Source organism: Haematobia irritans, chromosome 4 (assembly GCF_050003625.1).
Source record: "Haematobia irritans isolate KBUSLIRL chromosome 4, ASM5000362v1, whole genome shotgun sequence".
NCBI classification, from domain to species: domain Eukaryota; kingdom Metazoa; phylum Arthropoda; class Insecta; order Diptera; family Muscidae; genus Haematobia; species Haematobia irritans.
In genome coordinates this window covers 218,949,300-218,971,164 of record NC_134400.1, presented here as the reverse complement: position 1 = coordinate 218,971,164, position 21,865 = coordinate 218,949,300, and the positions used below count along the sequence as shown (strand labels likewise).

The 21,865-nt window shown below is 32.6% G+C and overlaps 1 protein-coding gene across 6 annotated transcripts in view; it reads right to left on the bottom strand.

Moving 5' to 3' along the window:
* The window catches only part of LOC142236606 (uncharacterized), a 747,498-nt gene that overhangs the window by 533,282 nt on the left and 192,351 nt on the right, over nucleotides 1-21,865 (bottom strand). For 4 of the 6 annotated variants that reach the window (XM_075307832.1, XM_075307834.1, XM_075307831.1 and 1 more), the window contains one exon: nucleotides 12,384-14,018. The exons of 1 other annotated variant lie outside the window; for it this stretch is intronic. In XM_075307832.1, the coding sequence (XP_075163947.1) occupies nucleotides 12,384-13,119 (736 nt within the window). In that variant the 5' untranslated portion in view covers nucleotides 13,120-14,018. The remainder of the gene's footprint in view (nucleotides 1-12,383; nucleotides 14,019-21,865) is intronic. One more of the 6 variants, XM_075307835.1, reaches the window with a different exon arrangement.

The window sequence follows — 21,865 nt, the reverse complement described above, 5'->3', positions numbered from 1 at the left end:
ACAATTGTTTCCTTTGGAAACTCTTTGTCGTAGCGGATTACTAGAAAATATATAGAATTTCTAATGGTATGTTATTATACACCTATCACCATCTTCAACACCATTACATCTCCTAAATCATGATTCTATATACAGAAAATCTCTGTATCAATCACCCTTATTCCTGAAGTCGCCCTCGCCGTCTTTTTTTTGTCGCTTTTCGTCAGTCGCCACTAATTGGTATTCCGTTCGTCGATATATTCTGCTATCGAAGAAAATCGGTATTCCTGGTGTCGCTTTTTGTCGCCAACATCGTCGCTTTTTGTCGCCTTTAAATTTACCAGCGACGAGTTTAGTGTTTAAGTTTTGAAGAAGTTTTTTAGGCTTTATTAATCGAACAATTGAAAAATAAATGTTAAAAATGGAATAAGAGGTAAAGTGACTAATCTTCAACAATTACAAACAAAATGGGGAAAAAAATCAGTATATATAGCACATTTTTTCCGCGTCAAATTAAATATTTTTTCTTGATTTTCCGACATAGAATTGCGTCAGAAATAAAAATATTTTAAACCGAAAAAATTAAAATTCTTTTTTTTTTTCACATCAGCTGATTGTTTTCTAGCGATATCGGCCTTTTATTACCGAGTATTGTAATTGGTACAAAAAGTAATCGTCATCGTGGCCGTCGCCACTTCGCAGGAATACCAAATGAATGACAAGACGACTTAAAAGCAACAGAAGACAAAAAGCGACGGCGAGAGCGACTTCAGAAATAAGGGTGAATGATTTATGTTTTGTATTTGATTTTTTTTTTTTGTGAGTAGTGTTAGTTAGGCCCTTAGATGAAGTTTTCTTCTTCACAAGAGAACAAAATTCGCTTATTCAAATATCAACAACTTTAATGAATTAATTCATATATTATTTCAGTTTATTTTGCTTCGTTAACCAATGAGTAATGATCGCACATATGAAAGGAAGTAAATAAAACGAAATAATGATTTTTCAAAATTGCTATGCGAAAAAGTCGTTGCCATTTCAAATACATTTCAGCTTCGGCGGTCAAAAGTGAGCATCCAAAAGAGTTATAACAATAATTAATCATTTCGTTTCATTTGCGTACACACGCATTGGGTTTTTAACCTTTTGCACCGCAAAATACACTGAGAGGTTACGATAAAGAATATTTACAAAAAAAAAATAATAATAATTAATAATTAAACTAAGCTCCTCCTTAATTCTTGTACCTATGTTCCAGTTGAGATCAAGATTTGTACAATATGTATGAAATGAACAGGTTTCTTTAGTATCATGGAAAATATATAACTGTAGTCTAAAGTGCTCAGATGACTTTCCAGTTTTCCAAATTTCCACATACTCGTCTATTCTTTTTTATTGGAGAAATTATTTGACATTTCGACATTTATTTGAAATTTCGAAATCAATTTATATCAATCCAATGTCCATTTATAATATTCTAATAGTTAGAATTAACTTTCTGGGTTTAGAATCTGATTTTTTCCATATAAAGGCCAGCACTATTGACGTGGAAATAACAAATTACAGGAAGAATTCGTGATTATATTCCAAAACACGAATATTACTTACACGAATTCTGTCGTCCTATTTCAGTGAAATTTGTTAACAATACCGGTTTTAATATAAACACATAAATTCCATAATACAGTCATCACTGATTTATAAACAGAAATTTTTCTCCCAGTGGAAAATGTAATAAAGTTTATGAAATTGTCCTTTGGCAAGCCACAAACACATATCAGGCTTACTGCTTACGTTTGTTAATTTACACCCAATTATAACACCCTCAAATATTGTTTGCGGTATGTTGATATTTCATATGACTGTGAAATATGGGGTATACTTGGGGTAATTTAAATGGAAATATAGAACCGGAGCAATTGTTAAGGATGGTGAGAAAGAGTTACCCATATAACATGATATTGACCTGAACCCTTGTTAGAAATTTACAAAAAGCACAAACAAAAACCCTCTTCAAAATGCAAGCTTGAATATCATCAGCATCATCATATAAATATATGCGAAATCATATACAGCAGATGTCAGAAAGCCAAAGATTCAAGTGGATAGCTCATATTTTTGGTAGGCAAATATTTTTTTCTTATTAGTTAGTAATGTGTCAAGTTATTTGTCTGCTCTCATCAAGTGATTAACCAAAATATACATATCTGAAGCCCACATCATTACGACCAAATTTCTATTTTGATGTTTTGTTTTTGAGGAAATCGTGTTGTGCCGACGATTTTATCTATACATAATTTATGCATGTGTCTACATTCCATTAGTGTATGCCAATTTCCCATAATCATAAAATCCGTAACACGTGCATTTAACTCTTCCATAGTTCTCATTTTCAAAGGTGTGTTTATTTTTAGATCACAATTTACATTTTGAATATTTTGCCAAATTCCACAACATTGGGTTATACATCTTGAAAAATATGCTTTTGGAGCTAGAGGCTAGCTCAGCAACAGCTATATACAATATATACACAACTTATCGGCCAGCAGATACTGCCTAATTGTTTCCTCAATATGTTGACCATTTTCTATTGGAATACATTGACGCAGTACTCCTGTTACTGGTACTGGTAGTCTTCATAGAAGGCTATTGTCTTGTAGCTTTTAACGAAACACCTTGCACATGAGCTTGATAAGTCGGAAAACCCAAGGGAAACGCATGGTTTGAGCACCTAAAGCGAAATGACTGAAGAATATTCATGTTTTGTAGCACTGTGAAGTACACCTGGCATCTCGGTGCAAGGCTTTGCAATTTGTCTGATCTGAGACTACGGATGTCATCGGAAAGCCTTTGCTTTCAAAGATGTTGAAACCCCTGAAAGTTGTGTTCATTTTACGGAAGATACGAAAAATGTTCTGTAATTAAAAGATAAAAGAAGCTCGAATACAAGCAGAGAAAGAATATGATCACCCCACACATGTTTTAAAAGCAAAATGTTATGTTATTTAACGGTGAACATGGAACATTTTTGTCGATAACATGTTGTTTTCTCGCAAACATATACATGGCTGTATAAATCAGATATGTAATTTTCGAGAAAATAACATGGTTGAGTACAAAAATAACATTTTGCTCTTGCTCGCTAACATGTTGTTTTCTCGCAAACATATACATGGTTGTAGAAATCAGATATGTAATTTTCGAGAAAATAATATGGTTGCGTACAAAAATAAAATTTCGCTCTTGAAACATGTTCACATTCCTTCTCTGGGGTGTAGGAAGTTCTTCAACATTCACTTTACTTTCTGGATCTTGCTCCTACTAACTATCGTCTGGAAAATATTCGGCAATTAAAAGAAGCTTGAAGTTCTTGAGTTCTTCAGCTACCACCTTTCCGCTTTTTGTCATTCCAAATGAGGGGGTGTTACACTCGATGGTCAAGAAGACCTTAAAATCTGCCTCAAACAATTCCTCGACACTAGGCCGGCCTATTTTTGGCAGAACGTATCAACAAATTGGTCGAGAGGTGCGCAGAGGCCATAAACTGACGTGGACGATTGTCAACCACCGCATCGATCCTCATATTGATGACATCTGTGATAGGTGTGGCAGGTATACAGCCAGTCAAATGTCTGAGTGGCAACAAATTAGCCTTCCTAAAATAAACAGAATCCTCAAGTAACATACTGGCAGCACTTGGGATAAGGACAAGAAAGTTTGTTGACTTCTTATAACACAATAAAGGACTTACATTTGAAGACTTTTTAATGTACAGTTTTTGAAATTCTTTTCCAGTTGGTTTAGTCTTTTTATTGTCAGATAAAAAAAACGTCTCGATATCTATTTCTTCTCAGAATAAATAATGATTATAGTCATTCTTGCAATTCTTATAATAGGTTAGGTTAGTTTAGGTTTAGACTATTCAGCCCATTGTGATACCACATTGGTGAACTTCTCCATTCTTATAATAGACACAAAGGGTTTCATTAATTATTTATTATTGAGTCTCATTGGTAAAACCTGTCATTTGTTAATTAATTATTTATGTATGCAAACACTGTAGTCCTTCGTAGAATGTTTATACACTCTATCACATTCCGATTGTGTGTGTATTGGAATTCTAAGAAGCGCATTAAATGATTTACTAATCAACTGTATGATGAACGTGGTATTTATGAGAGATGAGGTATGAATAGATATCAAAGTTCTTCTAATTAGATATTTGTAATCTCTGAATAGAAACCATATTCCACAAACTATTGTTGTGAAGGTGGTCGATTGTATTGTATTTCATATTAGTTTTCAAAGCAGGATTAATAACCTAAGCCAAAATACAATTCAATTTATTATACGACACAAGTAATATGTAGTAGACTAAGCAGAATGTAAATCAATTTGGGGCAAATGAAGTCAAAGCCGTGTGTAACAGGAAGTGTAAGCATATTCTTAAAGACTGAAAAATATCAATATTGCTCGGTAATCCGATTCATGTTTTCGGAAGGAAAATAGTGCAGCGAAATCAAAAGATACTTCGATGACCACTGTCTTCTTCGAAAATGTCCTCCGCGATAAAACTCAACGATATGATATTCAAAGACTATCGTTTTAAAATATGCGAAACAGCTGAAATACCACGGGTCAGTTTATGCACAAGATCCACAACAGCATAATAGTACTATAAGCCATCCACCGTCGATTTTTTCGTCTTCCAAAGTATCAAAAAATGATTAGAACCTTAGGCTTACAATAAGGTCACTTGTGAAGGTACCAGCAAACCTACATGCAAAAAATAGTTAGGTTAGGTTAGGTTAGACCCACCAATGAAACAAATTGGTTAATAGAACGATTTTTCGTTAATATAACGAATTTTCTGTCAATCAACGTAACGTTTCGTACTATTAACGAATATTTTCATTGTATTAATGAAAATGTTTCGTTATATTAATGAACATTTTTCGTTGCCTGACTTTTAATAAAATTTGCTTTGTGTGAAGAGATAACGTTACTGTTATTTTACCTCAATGATAGATTTTTGGCTATTTTTTATTATGTGACGAAATGTCATACTTTACGGTTTTCTCGGTTTTGATTAGAGCTGTCATTCGGGATCGATTTTTATAAATCCCAGAGAATCGGGATTTCAAAATATAGAATCCCAGGATTTTTTTCGGGATCCCGACATTTTCGGGATTCTTTAAATATTTTAAGTAATAACAATCTACAGCGCCAAAAATGGTTGTACATTAAACCAATTTAGTGTAATTCAATTTTATTTAAAAAAAAAACACAAAAGAACATAAAAGTAAATTAAAAAACAATTTCAAATCGCTATCATACTTAACGAACACTCAGTCCAACTCAACAATATGAAAAAAAGGAGAAACAAAACACTTTGAAAAAATAAATTAGAAAACAATTTTATATCGCTATCTTACTCAGCAAAACATTTTGATCCTTTTGTACTTCATCATTCTAAGTCACTTCTTCACAATATCAAGGCATCCAACTTGTTATCAGATAAACGCGATCTTGTTATATTGTGGACAGACCTTCTATCATTGGTTTTTATTTTATGTTGCACAAATTCCATTTCACTTGAACTCATTGTTCAAAGGATGACCTTATCGTTTACATTTATGTTTGATGAAATTTTGATTTTTATAGTATACGTCATGTATAATAAATTCTTACTCAAGTTCTACCATAAATTTTTAGTTACTCAATTTGTCGGGTATGAAATCCAAGGGCCGTTCGCACTGAATGAAGACTCCAAATTTATTAATAAATACTGCTAAAAAGCCACAAATTTAACAAATTGGAATTTATTTTTCGTGATCCCGTAAAAATTCAAAATAAAACATCCCGGGATTCGGTATTAATCCCGTCCCGAAAATCCCGAGATTTCGGGGCGGGATTTATCCCTGGTGACAGCCCTAGTTTTGATCCATTCGTGTCATTATTGAACAATTCGTTTTTTCTGGCATATTCATAATTAATATTGTTCATGAGCACTTCTTCATTACCAAATTACACAGGCAAAAAATATCACCAAATATTTCCAATTAAAAAATGATTAAAGCTCAAAACCTTTCCATTAAAAAAATTTATTTATACAATTAACTTTTTAACCAAACTAAAAATATTACGGCTATTAAGTGAATGATTGAAACTTTTTAATTAAAAATTACTTGATACAATTAACTTTTTAATCACACACAAAAAAAAACTTTTCTGATTCAATCACGAAATTAATTGATGCAATTAATTTTTAATTGAAATGTCTTCAATCACAGAAATTATAGTATCAATTAAAAAATTAATTGAAGGTCAATAAAAAAGTTAACTGATCCAATTAAAAAATTAATTGATACTATTATTTTTGTGATTGATTTTTGTTTCAATTAAAAAATTTGTTGAATCAATTAAATTTTTAATTGAATATTTTTTAAAACTCAATTAAAATTTTAATTGGAAAATTTTTTGTTAAATTTTTGTGTGCACACTCGGAAGACTAAGCTAGTTAAAAGAATGATTGAAAATTGTTTAATTTTTAATAAAAAAAATTAATTGACACAATTAATATATTATTCAAACTCACAACACTAAGCCAGCTATTATGAAAGTGAAAATTAAATGAGATTTGTAAACAACATCAGTTACATGTTTAATTAAACACATTTTTTTAATCAAGTATTTTTTTATTCCCAATTAAAACTGTGATAGATACTCTCATCTGCGTTATTGAAGCAATTTCAATTACAATATTAATTGGTTCAATTAATTTCGTCATTGAATTAAAAACAATTTGTTTGTATATACAATCAAAACTGTACGTCGATGTCTAATAGTATACTCTCGTGAAACAGGATAGACAAATTTAAACTTCGCATTGATTATTTATCCTATCCTATCTAAATATGCACCTACATCTCATATTTCATACAATTGTTAAATTGCAATTTGAAACCAACACAAACAACAATATCCTACTGCATATAAAATACAATTTATACAAGCCGATTGTCATGCTAGCTATCAATTGAATTCTCAATGATAACTATCTATAATTACAAAATTGTGAATTGTGACCACGATTTGAATTTTTAATTAAAATTCATAGCAGAAATATGTGTAGTAGTCATGTTTCAAAATGCAATTAATAATAAAGTATATACGTTTTTTCCTTCTCTATTGGTTGGCGGGACTAACTGATGGTCATAGTATTGAACACGTGTCCACGTAAATCACGAATAATTGGCAATTGAAAACTTGTGCCACACACACAATGAAAGGCATAGAGCAATTGTTTTGCTAATATATGGTAGTATAAAGGAGTATTTTTTCTACATTTATTGCATACTTTTGGGTGTTTGGGAAATAATTATTGGTGTATATGCCAAGTGTGGCTAATATGTATTACAACCAACTTCAGGTTGCTGTCATTTCTAGACCGCTCCTTTGAGAGACAACAGATTTATTCCATTAGCAGTTCATTTTATTTTTTTTGCAAGCTTGCTAGAGCATTTTGATCTTTTTCATCCAGAAACAAAGTTGTTCGTGATGGAATTCATGCGTGCTGGGAAACTACAAGTGGCCCTCCAACATTTAAATGTGAATCAATTTTTTATTTCTCATTACCGTGATACTGACCCTATCGCATCGCGTCCAAATATTAGCGAAGCGATACCAGCGTGATGAGGTCCCGTGGGATCTACAATAAAAACGGATAGTAGGGAGGTTATCCCTACAATATTTTTCGATTATTTACTATAGGTGGAGTCTTCTATGACAAACAAATATTGTCAATGATCCGAAAACTGAAGGCCAGATAAATTTCGGCTACAGACCATGGATATTCCAACAAGACCATCGCACTCAGCACACATCAACCAATGCCTTTAAACGGAGATTTCTCGCTCCATTTATACCGCATAATGGCCACCAAAATGTTCAGACCTCGATCCGTTGAACTTTTGCGCCTGGTGTATTTTGGAGAATAAGGTTACCACAAAAAATATAAAATTGTCGATAATCTCAAGACGTCGATCTAAAGTATTGAAGCCCTGCACAGAAAAAATGTCACGAAAATTGTTCCAATTAAAGGTGAGTATTAAGTTCGAGTTTAGCCGCTAAAGTGGAAAGTAAATCAGTAAAAAAGGCATAAAATTATTCACATTTGTTGCAAATTTTATTATAACTTGATGGGGAATAGCCCAAAGCAAATGTTCACAAAGGTTATATTCCTTAAAATGGATTATTAACCCTTATGTATGTGATAACACCGGAAGCGATACCAGCGTGATGAGGTCCCGTGGGACCTACAATAAAAAACGGATTGATGAGGTCCCGTGGGACTTCCATTAAAAAACGGATAGTGGGGATGTTATCCCTACAATATTTTTCGATTATTTACTATAGGTGGAGTCTTCTATGACGCACAAATTGCATATATAGATATTTGTTTGTAAATATAGAGTTTTCGTTAATTTTTAATAGAAATTTTTGATATGTATTCTAGAGGCCCTGATGTTTGTCACAGGCGTGGTACCTATCCATATACGTACCAAGCAACAATATATTGCTTTGGTAGTTGAATGTTCTGAACAAACTGGATTTTTGAAGGAAAAACAATACGATTTTTTTAGTGGCGTTCGTTTTGTTCGCAGTATTATGTCCATAGTTGTTGCTTCAAACTTGGTCCCATATATATGGGAGCTATATCTAAATCTGAACCGATGTCAACCAAATTTGGCACGCATAGCTACAATGTTAATTCCACTCCCTGTGGAAAATTTCAACTAAATCGAAACAAAAAATTGGCTTCTGTGGTCATATGAGTGTAAATCGGGCAAAAGCTATATATGGGAGCTATATCTAAATCTGAACCAATGTCAACCAAATTTGGCACGCATAGCTACAATGCTAATTCTACTCCCTGTGCAAAATTTCAACTAAATTGGAGTTAAAAATTGGCCTCTGTGGTCATATGAGTGTAAATCGGGCGAAAGCTATATATGGGAGATATATCTAAATCTGAACCGAGCTGGCTGATATTTTGCAAGTTTTTTGAATTTGAATTTGAGGAAAATCGGTTGATATACACGCCAATTATGACCAGATCGGTGAAAAATATATATGGCAGCTATATCTAAATCTGAACCGATTTTTTCCAAAATCAATAGGGATCGTCTTTGAGCCGAAACATGACCCTATACCAAATTTTAGGACAATCGGACTAAAACTGCGAGCTGTACTTTGCACACAAAAATACATCAACAGACAGACAGTCAGAAGGACATCGCTAAATCGACCCAGAATTTAATTCTAAGCCGATCCGTATACTAAAAGGTTGGTCTATGATTACTCCTTCTTGGCGTTACATACAAATGCACAAACTTATTATACCCTGTACCACAGTAGTAGTGAAGGGTAAAATTATTTTGTGTGGGGGCACACAAGCATTTTGGCCGCAGACCATGCGGGACAAGGGATATGATCACCTCCTAGAGCAAAATGTTAAAAAACAAGATTTTTGTCTCAAACATAAAATTGTTGACGAAATCACATACATAATTTTGGAGAAAAAATAAGATGGTTGTGACAAACATGTTACATGTTCACCGTCCAAAAATAAAGTTTTGATCTAGCAGGTGATCATATTCCTTCTCTGGGTGTGGACATTCCAACATGACTCAACACGCACTCAGCACACGTCACCCAAGGATGGTTCCAACAGAGATTCCTCGATTTATTTCATTTCAGATCACAATTCGTTGGTCTTTTACGCCTTGCACATTTTCGAGATTAAAAATGAGTCTAAAACAAACCAATGTGTCGACCATCTCAAGACGGTGATTTGTTAGGAATGAGCAGAGAATGAAGCTGCCAAGTCGCGCCGCCGATTTTAGCCGACCCGTTATTAGCTCATCTCGATTCAAATTTAGCCGCCAATTAATCTAAAATATTGATTTATTTCAGAAAAATTTAATAATATTTGTTATAGTTTTTGCCAAAATTTTGAACTTTCCACCTTCAACAATTAGTATCAAGTTGCTATAATAGTTTTACAAAAATTTAGCTCAAAAAATTGGAATGAAATATAAATTTGATTGTAAGATTGGTTGTAAAACTAATCTCATTACAATTCGGAAAACTTCAGATTGATTTTATAATAGATAATTTTGCGCCGCCGTTGGAGGCAAAAATTTAGTGTCAGCCGCCGCCGACAAAAATGGATCGGCTTCATTCTCTGGGAATGAGCTAAAACACCGCAGAGCCACTTTCGTACAGCGTTCTGATGGCTTTGTCGTTCCGTAGGCAACCAATTCGAATAAATCCAAGTTGATTTTAAATTTTAAGTTGCTCATTATTGGATATAAACCATTTGATTTAAAACAAAACATTCTCCTTGATGCGTATAATATAAAATATAACGTAAACAATAAATTTTACATTTAACATAACAAAACCCTTCAATATTCTTTATTGTTTTTGTCACCCCTTAAAAATGTGGCATTTAAATAAACACGCAAAAAGTTTAAGCTACTCTAGGTACTCATAACTTTGGTATTTTTCAGAGTTATTTTCTTTGTAATGTAACTAGCTAATGACTAAAAAATCAGTCCTATACCACTGAGAAGTAGAAGGCGACATCAGAAAGTGAATGAAATGAAGAGCACATATTTATTGGTTTTCTTTGCCAACGCAGACTCGCTGCAATTTTATTTCGTTCACAATACATGAAACGACACAATGGCTATCCGAAAATGTTGGTTTCTGTTTACACACTTATAAAAAATTTATTTTTTATGTATTCTGTTGCAAAGGTATTAAATGGATGATTTTCATTCTATATCATTTAATTTCACTTAGTTTCACTGTTTTTTTCTTCTTTTTAATTTCACTTCATTTAATTCTATTTAATCAAAATTGATTTGATTAAAATTTATTGTCTTTTTTCTGAATTCATTCTTTTTTAGAGGAGTTTATGATGTCTTGTATAATAAATCTAGGCACTTACTTAAATTTTTTTTCAGTGTATGTATTTTTGTATATGTTTTGTATTTCTATTATATTATATATATAAGCTACACAATATGACAGGCATGTTTGAAATAAAATATCAGGGTTTTGGGTTTTTCTGCTATTGTGCATTCACCATTGTATTGTCATATTAACTAGCTGTCCAAACGTTGCCACTTTTTGTCCGTAGACTAACGTAATGATATGAGTTAGAAAACAAAAAAAAACTCATATTCAACTAAATTATTACTAGCACGACATCCATTATATTCAATTTAATTTGATTCGTTTTCAAGAATACTAATGACACTGGCATCTTCACAGTCATCATACAAAAATATGTGAATTAACTGACAATCCATAGATGTACACAGTACTCACACATCCCGCTACAACGAAAGATTAGTTAATAAAGAATTTTATTTAAACCACTGTGCAATAATAATCTTGACTATATTTGTAAGATGTGAGAGGGTATCAGTTTCCTTGACTTCGAATATACAATACAAAGATGTTATATTTTTCTCGATTATCCCACATATCCACTACTATGGGGTATTGTACAAAATAAAATTGAGATATTTTTCCCATAGAAGCTTCCCAGCAGATGGACAATGGATCATTTCGAGCTATACATTGGCATTGAAGATGATGTGAAAGAAGGTTATTCTCAATTATATGAATAATTTCGATTATGTTTAATATCTTTAGATGCCAAATTTCCCAGAAAATATGTCATTATTCGAATGCGTTTTTTTGTCTATATTTACTTTGGATTCCGAAAGTAATTTGAGCTGTATGATGATTTGCATTGAAGTTATGGATGATGTAGAAAAACTAACGGAGGAGTAGATGATCTAATCTGTACAGGCAAATTTTTCATTTATCATGAGTTTTTGCCGCTAATGCGTTATTACCCTATCAAATCGCATACAAAATGTGTGGATTTTCACCTGGCAACACTGATCGTAACAAACATATATCTTCTCTGTAAATAGGTCCACGTAATTGCACTACGAAAATACTCTAACAGCTTATGCTAAGTAGTTAACATACCTCTGTTAGAAAATTCAAGTTATCACTAAGGAAATTATTTTCCTTACATGAACATGTTTTCCTTGAGAATATTTCACCACTTGGAAATATGGAGCTAACAACTATTTAAAATTTTTAATACCGCATTAGTTTTATTGAAAAGTCTCTTCTCTTCTTTTCTAAGAGAATAAAATATTGTTAAAGCCAGAGTTTTGCAAAGGTTCTATCATTTCATCATCCTTAAATTTACTTTGAGCACAAAATTATATTTTTCTACTCTTCAGCAAATTATTTAACTCAATTAATTCAAAATGATTTTAAATTCCTATATACATTATTCGACTTACCGTTGACTTGATCTTTATTGTCTTGCACACCGGGTGGTGGATTACAATGTAATATATCCGATAGGGAAAGGGAAGAAGCAATCAATTGACGCTTTTCCTCGAAATTCAAATAATCCATGGAATTACTTCGTTGTGGAGTTACGGTAATTGTAACAGATTTTTGCATCTTTGCCACCACACACAATTGTTGTTGTTGCTGATGTTGATCATCTTCAGGATCCTCGGATTCGTGGGCAACAGTCGAATTGCTAGATAAAACCAATGAATTATTATTCGGATTCAAATCGGAGACATTGGCATTAGTGTTGGTTGCTGGTGGGGGCGATTGATAATGATTAATATATTGGAATGGTGGATTTTGAGCTATTGCCGCTGAATATGAAGGCGGGGGATTTAGAGGGGATGGTGAGGATTTACCCATACCAACTCCACCTCCATAGGGATGATGATGATGATCATTGGCATTGATGGCGGCTACAAGAGAGGCTAAATTATTGCGGCTATTATTGTGAATGAGATGTGATGCTTGGGAGGTGGGTGGTGATTGGGATAATTGAGCGTGTTGTTGTTGGAATTTGTGTTGTTGCTGCAGTTGGGCCAACAACTGTTGCTGCTGTTGTTGATATTGTGGTGGTGGCAAGAATTGTTGTTGCTGTTGTTGTTGTTGGTCGTGTTGACTGTTATTTTGTTGAGCAAAATTTGTTACAGCATTCTGTTTATTGCTGCGCATAGACATTGTACAGCAGCTTCTTTTTACTGAGTGAGAGGAGTGAGCACTTGCACTCTCTTTCTCTCTTCACTACACAGTCACGCAAACTGTAATACCACAGCAATACAGGTGTAAATTATTCAATTACACCACTTTTTTATGTTGGCGTTTTAATCGATGGACGGACGTCTATATGTCTCGTCGACAATTGTTTGGCTAGTTAGCAATATAGTATGGCAAAGTGAGCGTGTTTGTTTACAATTAAAAACCAGTTAAGAAGAGACAATTGAAAATAAAAACAACCATAGCACAATTTCAAGAGCAGAACTGGAACATAGGGAAGACACGCCACCAGTTACAATTAATTCAAATGGCATCCATTCAGAATTACGCGTAATTTTTTCAAGTGATGACAAGCCCCACGCATACCTCCACACTCTATTAAATGTGGCAAATAAGTAAGTCAAAGTCAGGTTCTGGTTCTGCTAGAGCTATGAAGGTGGTGTGCTACTGTTGACGACAGCCTTTGTCGAGATATCGACATTTTATTATGTCTCTGACGACTAGTGTTGGCTTTTTAATTAGTTACCCTTCTCGTGCTTCTCGTGTTGTCCACTGGTGTTTGGTCAATTTGTAATGTGATATTGTTTACGTAGTGTGTCAATATTGATGCGAGGAATTAAGTGGCTCATTTCCGTCGCCCACATTAACTGAAATTCCTTGTGAATGGCCACAATACATCAAACAGAAAGGATGGACAGACGAAGGTAAATGACTTGTTTGCTTTATTTTTTCACTTTATGGTTGGATACTCGGATAGGTTTATGTCACAATAACGATGGGAGCGCACAGACATATATATGATTACTACATGCATTTACATATAATTACGATTTTTATTTTGGTAGTTATGGCATCTGGAAGAACTAAAGAAGAAATAGACGAAAACAAAACAATTTAAGTTAAATAAAGATTTTTGTTTTCAATAAAGTTATACGAAGCCTTTCGAAATTCAACCAGGATTTAATTGCGAAATCAATTAGCAATAATGTGGAATATTAAATCTGGAATTTGCACTAAGCGATTTCATCAAGCTGGGATTACGGATCAAGCTGGGTTTACAACTACACGGACGAAAAAGACCGTTTTTCATAGGTTTGGGCGTAAAAATTATATGTTTGGAACTCACATTTTTTAACACAATATTTTTAAGCTAGTTTATGAACATTATATGTTCATAAACTAACATAACATGTTTGGGACATCTCTGTTAATATGTTAGAACATATTATGTTTGGGACATAAAATGTTTGAAAATCGAATATGCGTAGATGAAAACATATATTAATTTGGAAATAGCCTATAAATATATATGTGTTTAGAAAGAGAGACCTAGAGAGTATGCTGCAAGTAAAATAATGGAAGTAACCAATTGGCGCCTTAAAAATATATCCACACAAAGAAAATTTCATTAAAATTTTTTACTACCAGTGTATGCTCTAAGTTGAAATATAATATGTTGTAACAATACAAATAATATTTTATTTGGACCACTCCTGAAAATATATATGCTTGAAGCAAAATGTGTTTGGGAAGCGGAAGTGTTACAGAAGCGATTTTTTTTGTGGGTGCACCCAGAGAAGGAACATGATCACTTCAAACATGTTGCAAGAGCAAAATATTATTTTTGGATGGTGATCATGTAACATGTTTGTCGCAAAAATATTATTTTCTCGCCAAACATAACATGCTTTTCGAAAACATATACATAATTTCTGAGAAAATAACATGATTGCGGTGAACATGTTACATGGTACCATCCAAACATAACATTTTGCTCTTGAAACATGTTTGAGGTGATCATATTCCTTGTCTGGGTGTGTACTCAAACCCTTCCATAGTGCTTTCAAACTGGCACTCCATTAAAGTATGCCAGTATTTCAATGAAATATTTCGATACACACAAAAAATTATTTCTTCCTTCGAAATTAAATTCTAGACCAACTGAACTTTTCTATTATCAATTTAAGTTATCTTAATTCAAAATCTTTGTTTATGGTGCCCGTTTCCACATTTGTCCCCAACCAACTTTATTTAGTCTGTAAAAACAAAACAACAGAAAAACTCGTTTCTCAGAAAAAAAATTACTTTTAGCGTGTGATATTTAAATGGACTAAAGGGGCAAACTTGATCTTAAGCGCAACATAGGGGCAAAAAGTCATGTCATTGGACGCAGAATATATAACACTAAAAATTTTCCAATTCAAATTTTAATTGAATTTTAAAATTATTCAATAAAAAATTAAAATAAAAATTTAAAATTATTCATTAAAAAAAAATCAAATAATTTTATAATTAAAACAACAATCAAATACACAAAGTAATTATACCCTGCGCCACACTGTGGAACAGGGTATTATAAGTTAGTGCATATGTTTGCAACACCCAGAAGGAGACGAGATAGACACATGGTGTCTTTGGCAAAAATGCTCAGGGTGGGCTCCTGAGTCGATATAGCCATGTCCGTCTGTCCGTGAACACATTTTTGTAACCAAAGTCTAGGTCGCAGTTTTAGTCCAATCGACTTCAAATTTGGCTGAGAATAGAACCCTATTGATTTTGGAAGAAATAGGTTCAGATTTAGATATAGCTTCCATATATATATATTTCGCCCGATATGGACTTATATGGCCCCAGAAGCCAGAGTTTTACCCTAATTTGCTTAAAATTTTGCACAAGAAGAACAATTAGTATTATAGTCAAGTGTGCCAAATTTTATTGAAATCGGTTCAGATTTAGATATATCTCCCAAATATATATCTTTCGCCCTATATGGACTAATACGGTCCCAGAAGCCAGAGTTTTACCCCAAGTTGGTTGAAATTTTGCACTAGGAGTACAATTAGTAGGGTAGTCAAGTGTGCCAAATTTTATTGAAATCGGTTCAGATTTAGATATAGCTCCCATATATATCGTTCGCCCGATTTACACTCATATGACCACAATGGCCAATCTTTTATTCCGATTTAATTGAAATTTTGCACAGGGAGTAGAATTAACATTGTAGCTATGCGTGCCAAATTTGGTTGAAATCGGTTCAGATTTAGGTATAGCTCCCATATATATGTTTTTCAGATTTCGACAAAAATGGTCAAAATACCAACATTTTCCTTGTTAAATCGCCACTGCTTAGTCGAAAAGCTGTTAAAATGACTCTTATTTTCCTAAACTTCTTATACATATATATCGAGCGATAAATCGTAAATAAACTTTTGCGAAGTTTCCTTACAATTGCTTCAGATTTAAATGTTTCCCATAGTTTTTTTACTAACATTGTGTTCCACCCTAGTGCATTAGCCGACTTAAATTTTGAGTCTATAGATTTTGTAGAAGTCTATCAAATTCTGTCCAGATCGAGTGATAATTAAATATATGTATTTGGGACTAACCTTTATATATAGCCCCCAACACATTTGACGGATGTGATATGGTATCGAAAATTTAGATCTACAAAGTGGTGCAGTGTATAATATAGTCTTCCCCGCCCGACTTTAGACTATGTTACTTGTTATATCAATTACCTTTGGTGATTGATTCGACCATTTTTGTGATTGAAGACATTTCAATAAAAATTATTGGATTGAAAATACGTAGAAAACATTTTCACCTCCAAATCTCTAATTTGGATTTCATTTTCAATTTAGGAAACCAATAGGAAGTTTTTGGGCTGCCATGAATGTAGTTAATTTTTTTATTTTATATACATTAAAAAAAGTGAACCTACCAGAGCACAAAAGTCAATTACACTATATTTTATTTCATGAAAATGATCATGTTTTAATTAACAGGAGCAAGATTCCTTTACATAAGTATTTTTTTAATATTTGCTAAATTCGTGGTTCCCATAAAATAGTTCAGAATTTCTTAGAAGTTGTAAATGTTAGCACAAATGCGCCCATCATTGAACTCCATAGTGTTACTTTAATCTACGAATCTTTTTTACCATGTACAAAAAAAATGAACTATGTCTAATAAATTTTCTTGAATTTGTCGAAAAATATTTTCTTGTGATATCGCCGATTGTAATACAAATTAGTTTAAAACCTTCTAAAACTAACTTTTTATTTCCAGGGGTCTATTATTATTATTTATTTATTTATTTTTCTTTTCAACAAAAATACGATCATTTTGGAGGATATAGGAAAAATTTGTGAGGTAAAAATTGGTAAATTTTGGATTAATGTAGTTACTTTGCCTTTCTTGAACAAAAAATTAATTTTTCCAATTAATACTTGTTGCTAAAAACAAGCTCCAGTTACGATTTTATCAACAATTATTAATTGGAAAAATCAAAATACAGGTAGAAATTAAAAAAAAAAAAAACATTCATAATACAAAAAAGAAATTGCTAAGGTGAAATTATGGAACCATTTTATATCAGAATGGAATTTAATCAACATCGCTTCACTATTTCCGGCCAGTTTAGTCTATTCCTCCGGACTTTCTTACTTGCTGTTTTAAACAATTTCTTCTATTCTGATTAAATGTACTTTGACCTTACATCGCAAGCAGAAATAATTCTCGCATCGCAATGCGTTACAATCATTCCACAATGCCACAATTGGTGTTGACTCCTTCATCTATAGTCTGCCACCATATTCACTTTTAATTGAAGTGAATTAAATACTTCCCGTTGGCTCCCTTGTATGAACTCTCCATTACTGAATTATAATGCGGGAGAAAGGAGAGGTTCCAGCTTGCTGCTTTTTGAGTATCATTGATAATTATCTTCATTTTTCTCTCACTCTCTCTCTCACTCATACTCCTACATATCTACACTTCATAAAGACGAGATGTTAAGATTTTTGACATTACATTTCACACATATTTATTGTGAAGTATCATTAACTTAAATGTTTCAAATTCTTCAGCGTTCTCTTCAAGCTCCAAGCGATGGTTCTAGCAACCAACATTACCGCCTACACTTCCTTCTATTGCTCTATAGACAATGATGATGTTAGGTTGATATGAGTACAATGTGAAGAAAATCAACCCACAATAATAAGAGCAACAACACATAAGTACGTGTGTGTTAAGCAGTGGAAAGAAAAATTGCAAAAAATGGTCCATTCAGTTGTCAATTTCTAACACAAATGAAAGCGACAGAGCCGCCGAAACAATTGAATGTGACATGACAGACAGACTCAAGTATGCCCCCACAAATGACAATGGAATAGCCGGTATGCAATAAGAAGACATTAAGGGTAGGCACCATGGACCCAAACAGTCACAGGGCACAAAACTCACAAACCAAAGCAATAAAGACAAGAGCTTGAAATATTGAGAAGGAGAACGAGAGAGTGGAATACAAAGCAGACAATTTAAAATTGCCCTGCATAAAAGAGAATTGATGATGATGAAGTAACAAAAACAAAAGAAAAATGAATGCATTTTTGTACATGGAATTCAAGTTTCAGAATTGGAGTTGAGGAGAGAGAAAGAGAGTGGAGAACCACAAAACAATGAAGGACTCCCCCCATATATAAAACGCATGAAGTGAACAAAGTCTGAATTTACGGAGAAGGAAATAAAGAAATAAAATTTAAAAAAAAAAAAAAAAACATCTTAAAGGCAATCATCAGACGAAGAGTAGAGCGGGTGTTTCGAGTGGAGTCGAATGTTCGTAGAGGAATCCCATCCATACTTCTTAAGTTTCCATACCATTGTGAATACACAGAGTGCACCCTTTAGTAATCAACCATTGAAGGAAACCATTTAGAGACATATGCAAAGGCATTTGTAATGAGTTGAAGGGTAAGATAAACGAATGATGCTAAGATGTACAAATTACCAGATGTTGGTAAATAGGGATGATATATTTCAAAAAATTAAGTCACCAAATCTGATGATATTAAATAAAACAATAGCTTTATAATTAAAAGCGATCACATTTTTAACCCTTTCACTACCGATGTCCAAATAGAAGGACATTCGAAAAAGACAATAAATTATATTTTCCCACTTAGTTTCGAATTATTTCTCGGTGTTATTTTAAAGTAGAGGCTTTAATCTAAATAAGCTATAAATATTTTCCATATTGGTGAGCACTAAAATACATTTTTATAAAGTTCTTTAACAATAAACGAAAAATACGAAAATTTGAGACAATTTTTCTATTATATGTTTCTAGTAAATAGACATTCATACAAAAACTAAAGCTGATATTACTTCGGGTTCTTTTTTGTATTTTTTCTCACACTTTGAAAGATATTATAGGTCAAATAGCGCTTATTTTCGTAAGGCCATTTGGTCACAATTCAAGAATCAAGTTTTCAGAACAAGCACATATAGCTCTTGAAATAATTGAGGTGGGTTCTCAAAATTACAATTTTTGTTCTACATGCTGTTAGTACAAGTAGAAACAGAAGAAAAATTAAAGTTTTAAACATTAGGTTTATTTCGGTAATGAAAGGGTTAAATCTATTTCTAGTGTTAGTAGATTGTGGAAGATATTTTATTTGTAATTATTACACAACCTCTCAAAATGTCTTTTGGACTATGAACGTGTAACAAGTAACTAATAAAAGAGAAACTGTATAAGAAACCAATTAATATAATCTCAGAATTATGAAATTTAACCCTCCAATGACCCAAATGCAACAAAATGCCAGCTGATTCAATTTTCACGACACAAAAGCAAGAAAAAATGCTGCAAAGCCTCTTGAACAGTTTAAACTAGGTTTTCTTCCTTATTAAATGAAGCCCGCCTGAATTCCTCTAGATCACCTAATTTTAATCGGCTAACGGAAATAAGCTCTCAATAAATAAACCCTAAAGCTGTAATGCAATAAAGCCTCAAAACTTTCTATTAAAACAAATACAACGATATTTGGGCTATTGTGTCCGTTTTGAGGTGTTGTTTCATACTGAAGTTTTTGGAGATATTTCATTATCCTTTCCCCTCTAATTTATTTTTTGTTTTCTTTTTTAATTATTTATCTATTACAAAAAATGACTAACCAATAGTTTAGTTTAGATGTCAATAAACAATAGATTTATAGAAATTAAATTATGAGAAGACTCACATAGTTGAACTAGGACAATTATTGTACAATTTTCATTGGAATTCAGGCTTTCAGATATTAAAGCGAGTTAATAAATCGTGTGATTTGAAACGGCGCAATCTTCTAGGTTGGACTAAATTACGAGATTCGCGATTAGTACTATCCGGTGATGGTAAGTCATTGTTCTCTAATGGCGCTTTTCTGGATTATGTTTATACCAAATATAATAACTTTTTTCACAAAAGGTCATTACCCAATTAAAACCAAATATTGTTACCTAAAATATTGTCCTATAATATACCCGAGGCTATGAAAATTTCCCCATAAGTTCAAAAATTCCCCAATTTAACATAGCTATATTCAATTCCCTGAATTGTTATTGCATTATTACCGTACACAACAGCTGTTACTTGAATCCATTGTGAAGGAAGAGAATCACAAGATGATTAAATTGAAGGAAGTTGTAAAGAACAATTGAGTGTTTTATATTGCGCGCATACTCTCATTCTCATGTTATTGTTGATATTAGCTAAACGCATTGTTGTAGCTTTTGTCTCTTCCGCATTGAAGAACACAAGTTGTATATTTTTGATGTGAACGAAGAAAAGTATAAAGTGAAAAAAGTATATATGACGGAATTTTCAGCCTGACCGAATCTTATGTACTCCCGACCATGCATTGCATACAAAGTTCTACTAAAGACTGTCATTCGTAATTGACTTACTTACTGGTTGCGACAAAAAATGTTTCATTTTAACATTAATGCTCTTGAAACACATCATAATTCTTCTCTATGGGTATTTATGGAAAGTTTCAATAACATATTTCGCTCGGAAGTTAGTTGACTTCAACAGATGGATGGACGATCATCGCTATAAATATCAACTCACGACCAAGAATACATATTGTCTATGGGTTCTTAAACCAATATTTCCAAGCATTTCAAACGGAATGAAAAATTCAGTGTACTCCCCTATGATGGGAAGCATAAAAATACATATAAAAAGAAGTTTTGAAGAAATAAGAAGAACATTTTAGCGTATATTATTTCAAAGCTTTCTTTTTTATATTGTCATGTCCTTGTTTTTGAGCGGAGTTGAATAAATGTATTTTCTCTAGTAATTATGAATAATTCAATTTGATTTTCTTTTTAGTCGAAAGACATAAAAAATAATACGCATTTTCTACCCATGCATAAAGTTAAATATGATGGGTTCAATAAAATGTATCAATTTCATGCAGTATTATTTATTATATATGAATGCAGAATTTTTTCTTTAATGATCCCAAACATAATTACAAGACAATGAAATAGGTTAGGTTAGTTTAGGTGGCAGCCCGATGTATCAGGTTCACTTAGACTATTCAGTCCATTGTGATACCACATTGGTAAAATAATGAAATAATAATAAAACAAAATTTATCTATTAATTTTCTCAAAAAATTTTAAGTTAACTCCAATAGTAACCATTGAGGCGAATTAAAAAGAAAGATGAAGATGTGGAAAAAAATAAAAAAAAAAACACACCAAAAAATTACAATAATTTATTTGGGCATCCAGATTTTATTTGTTGGAACACAATTAACCATACGGCATGGGTACTAGTTTTTGCATACACAGAAAAAATATATTCAATGTTTTTTTCGATAAAAGTTTTAATTGAATTTAAAAATAGAGATCAAATTAAAAATTTAATTGAATTGATACT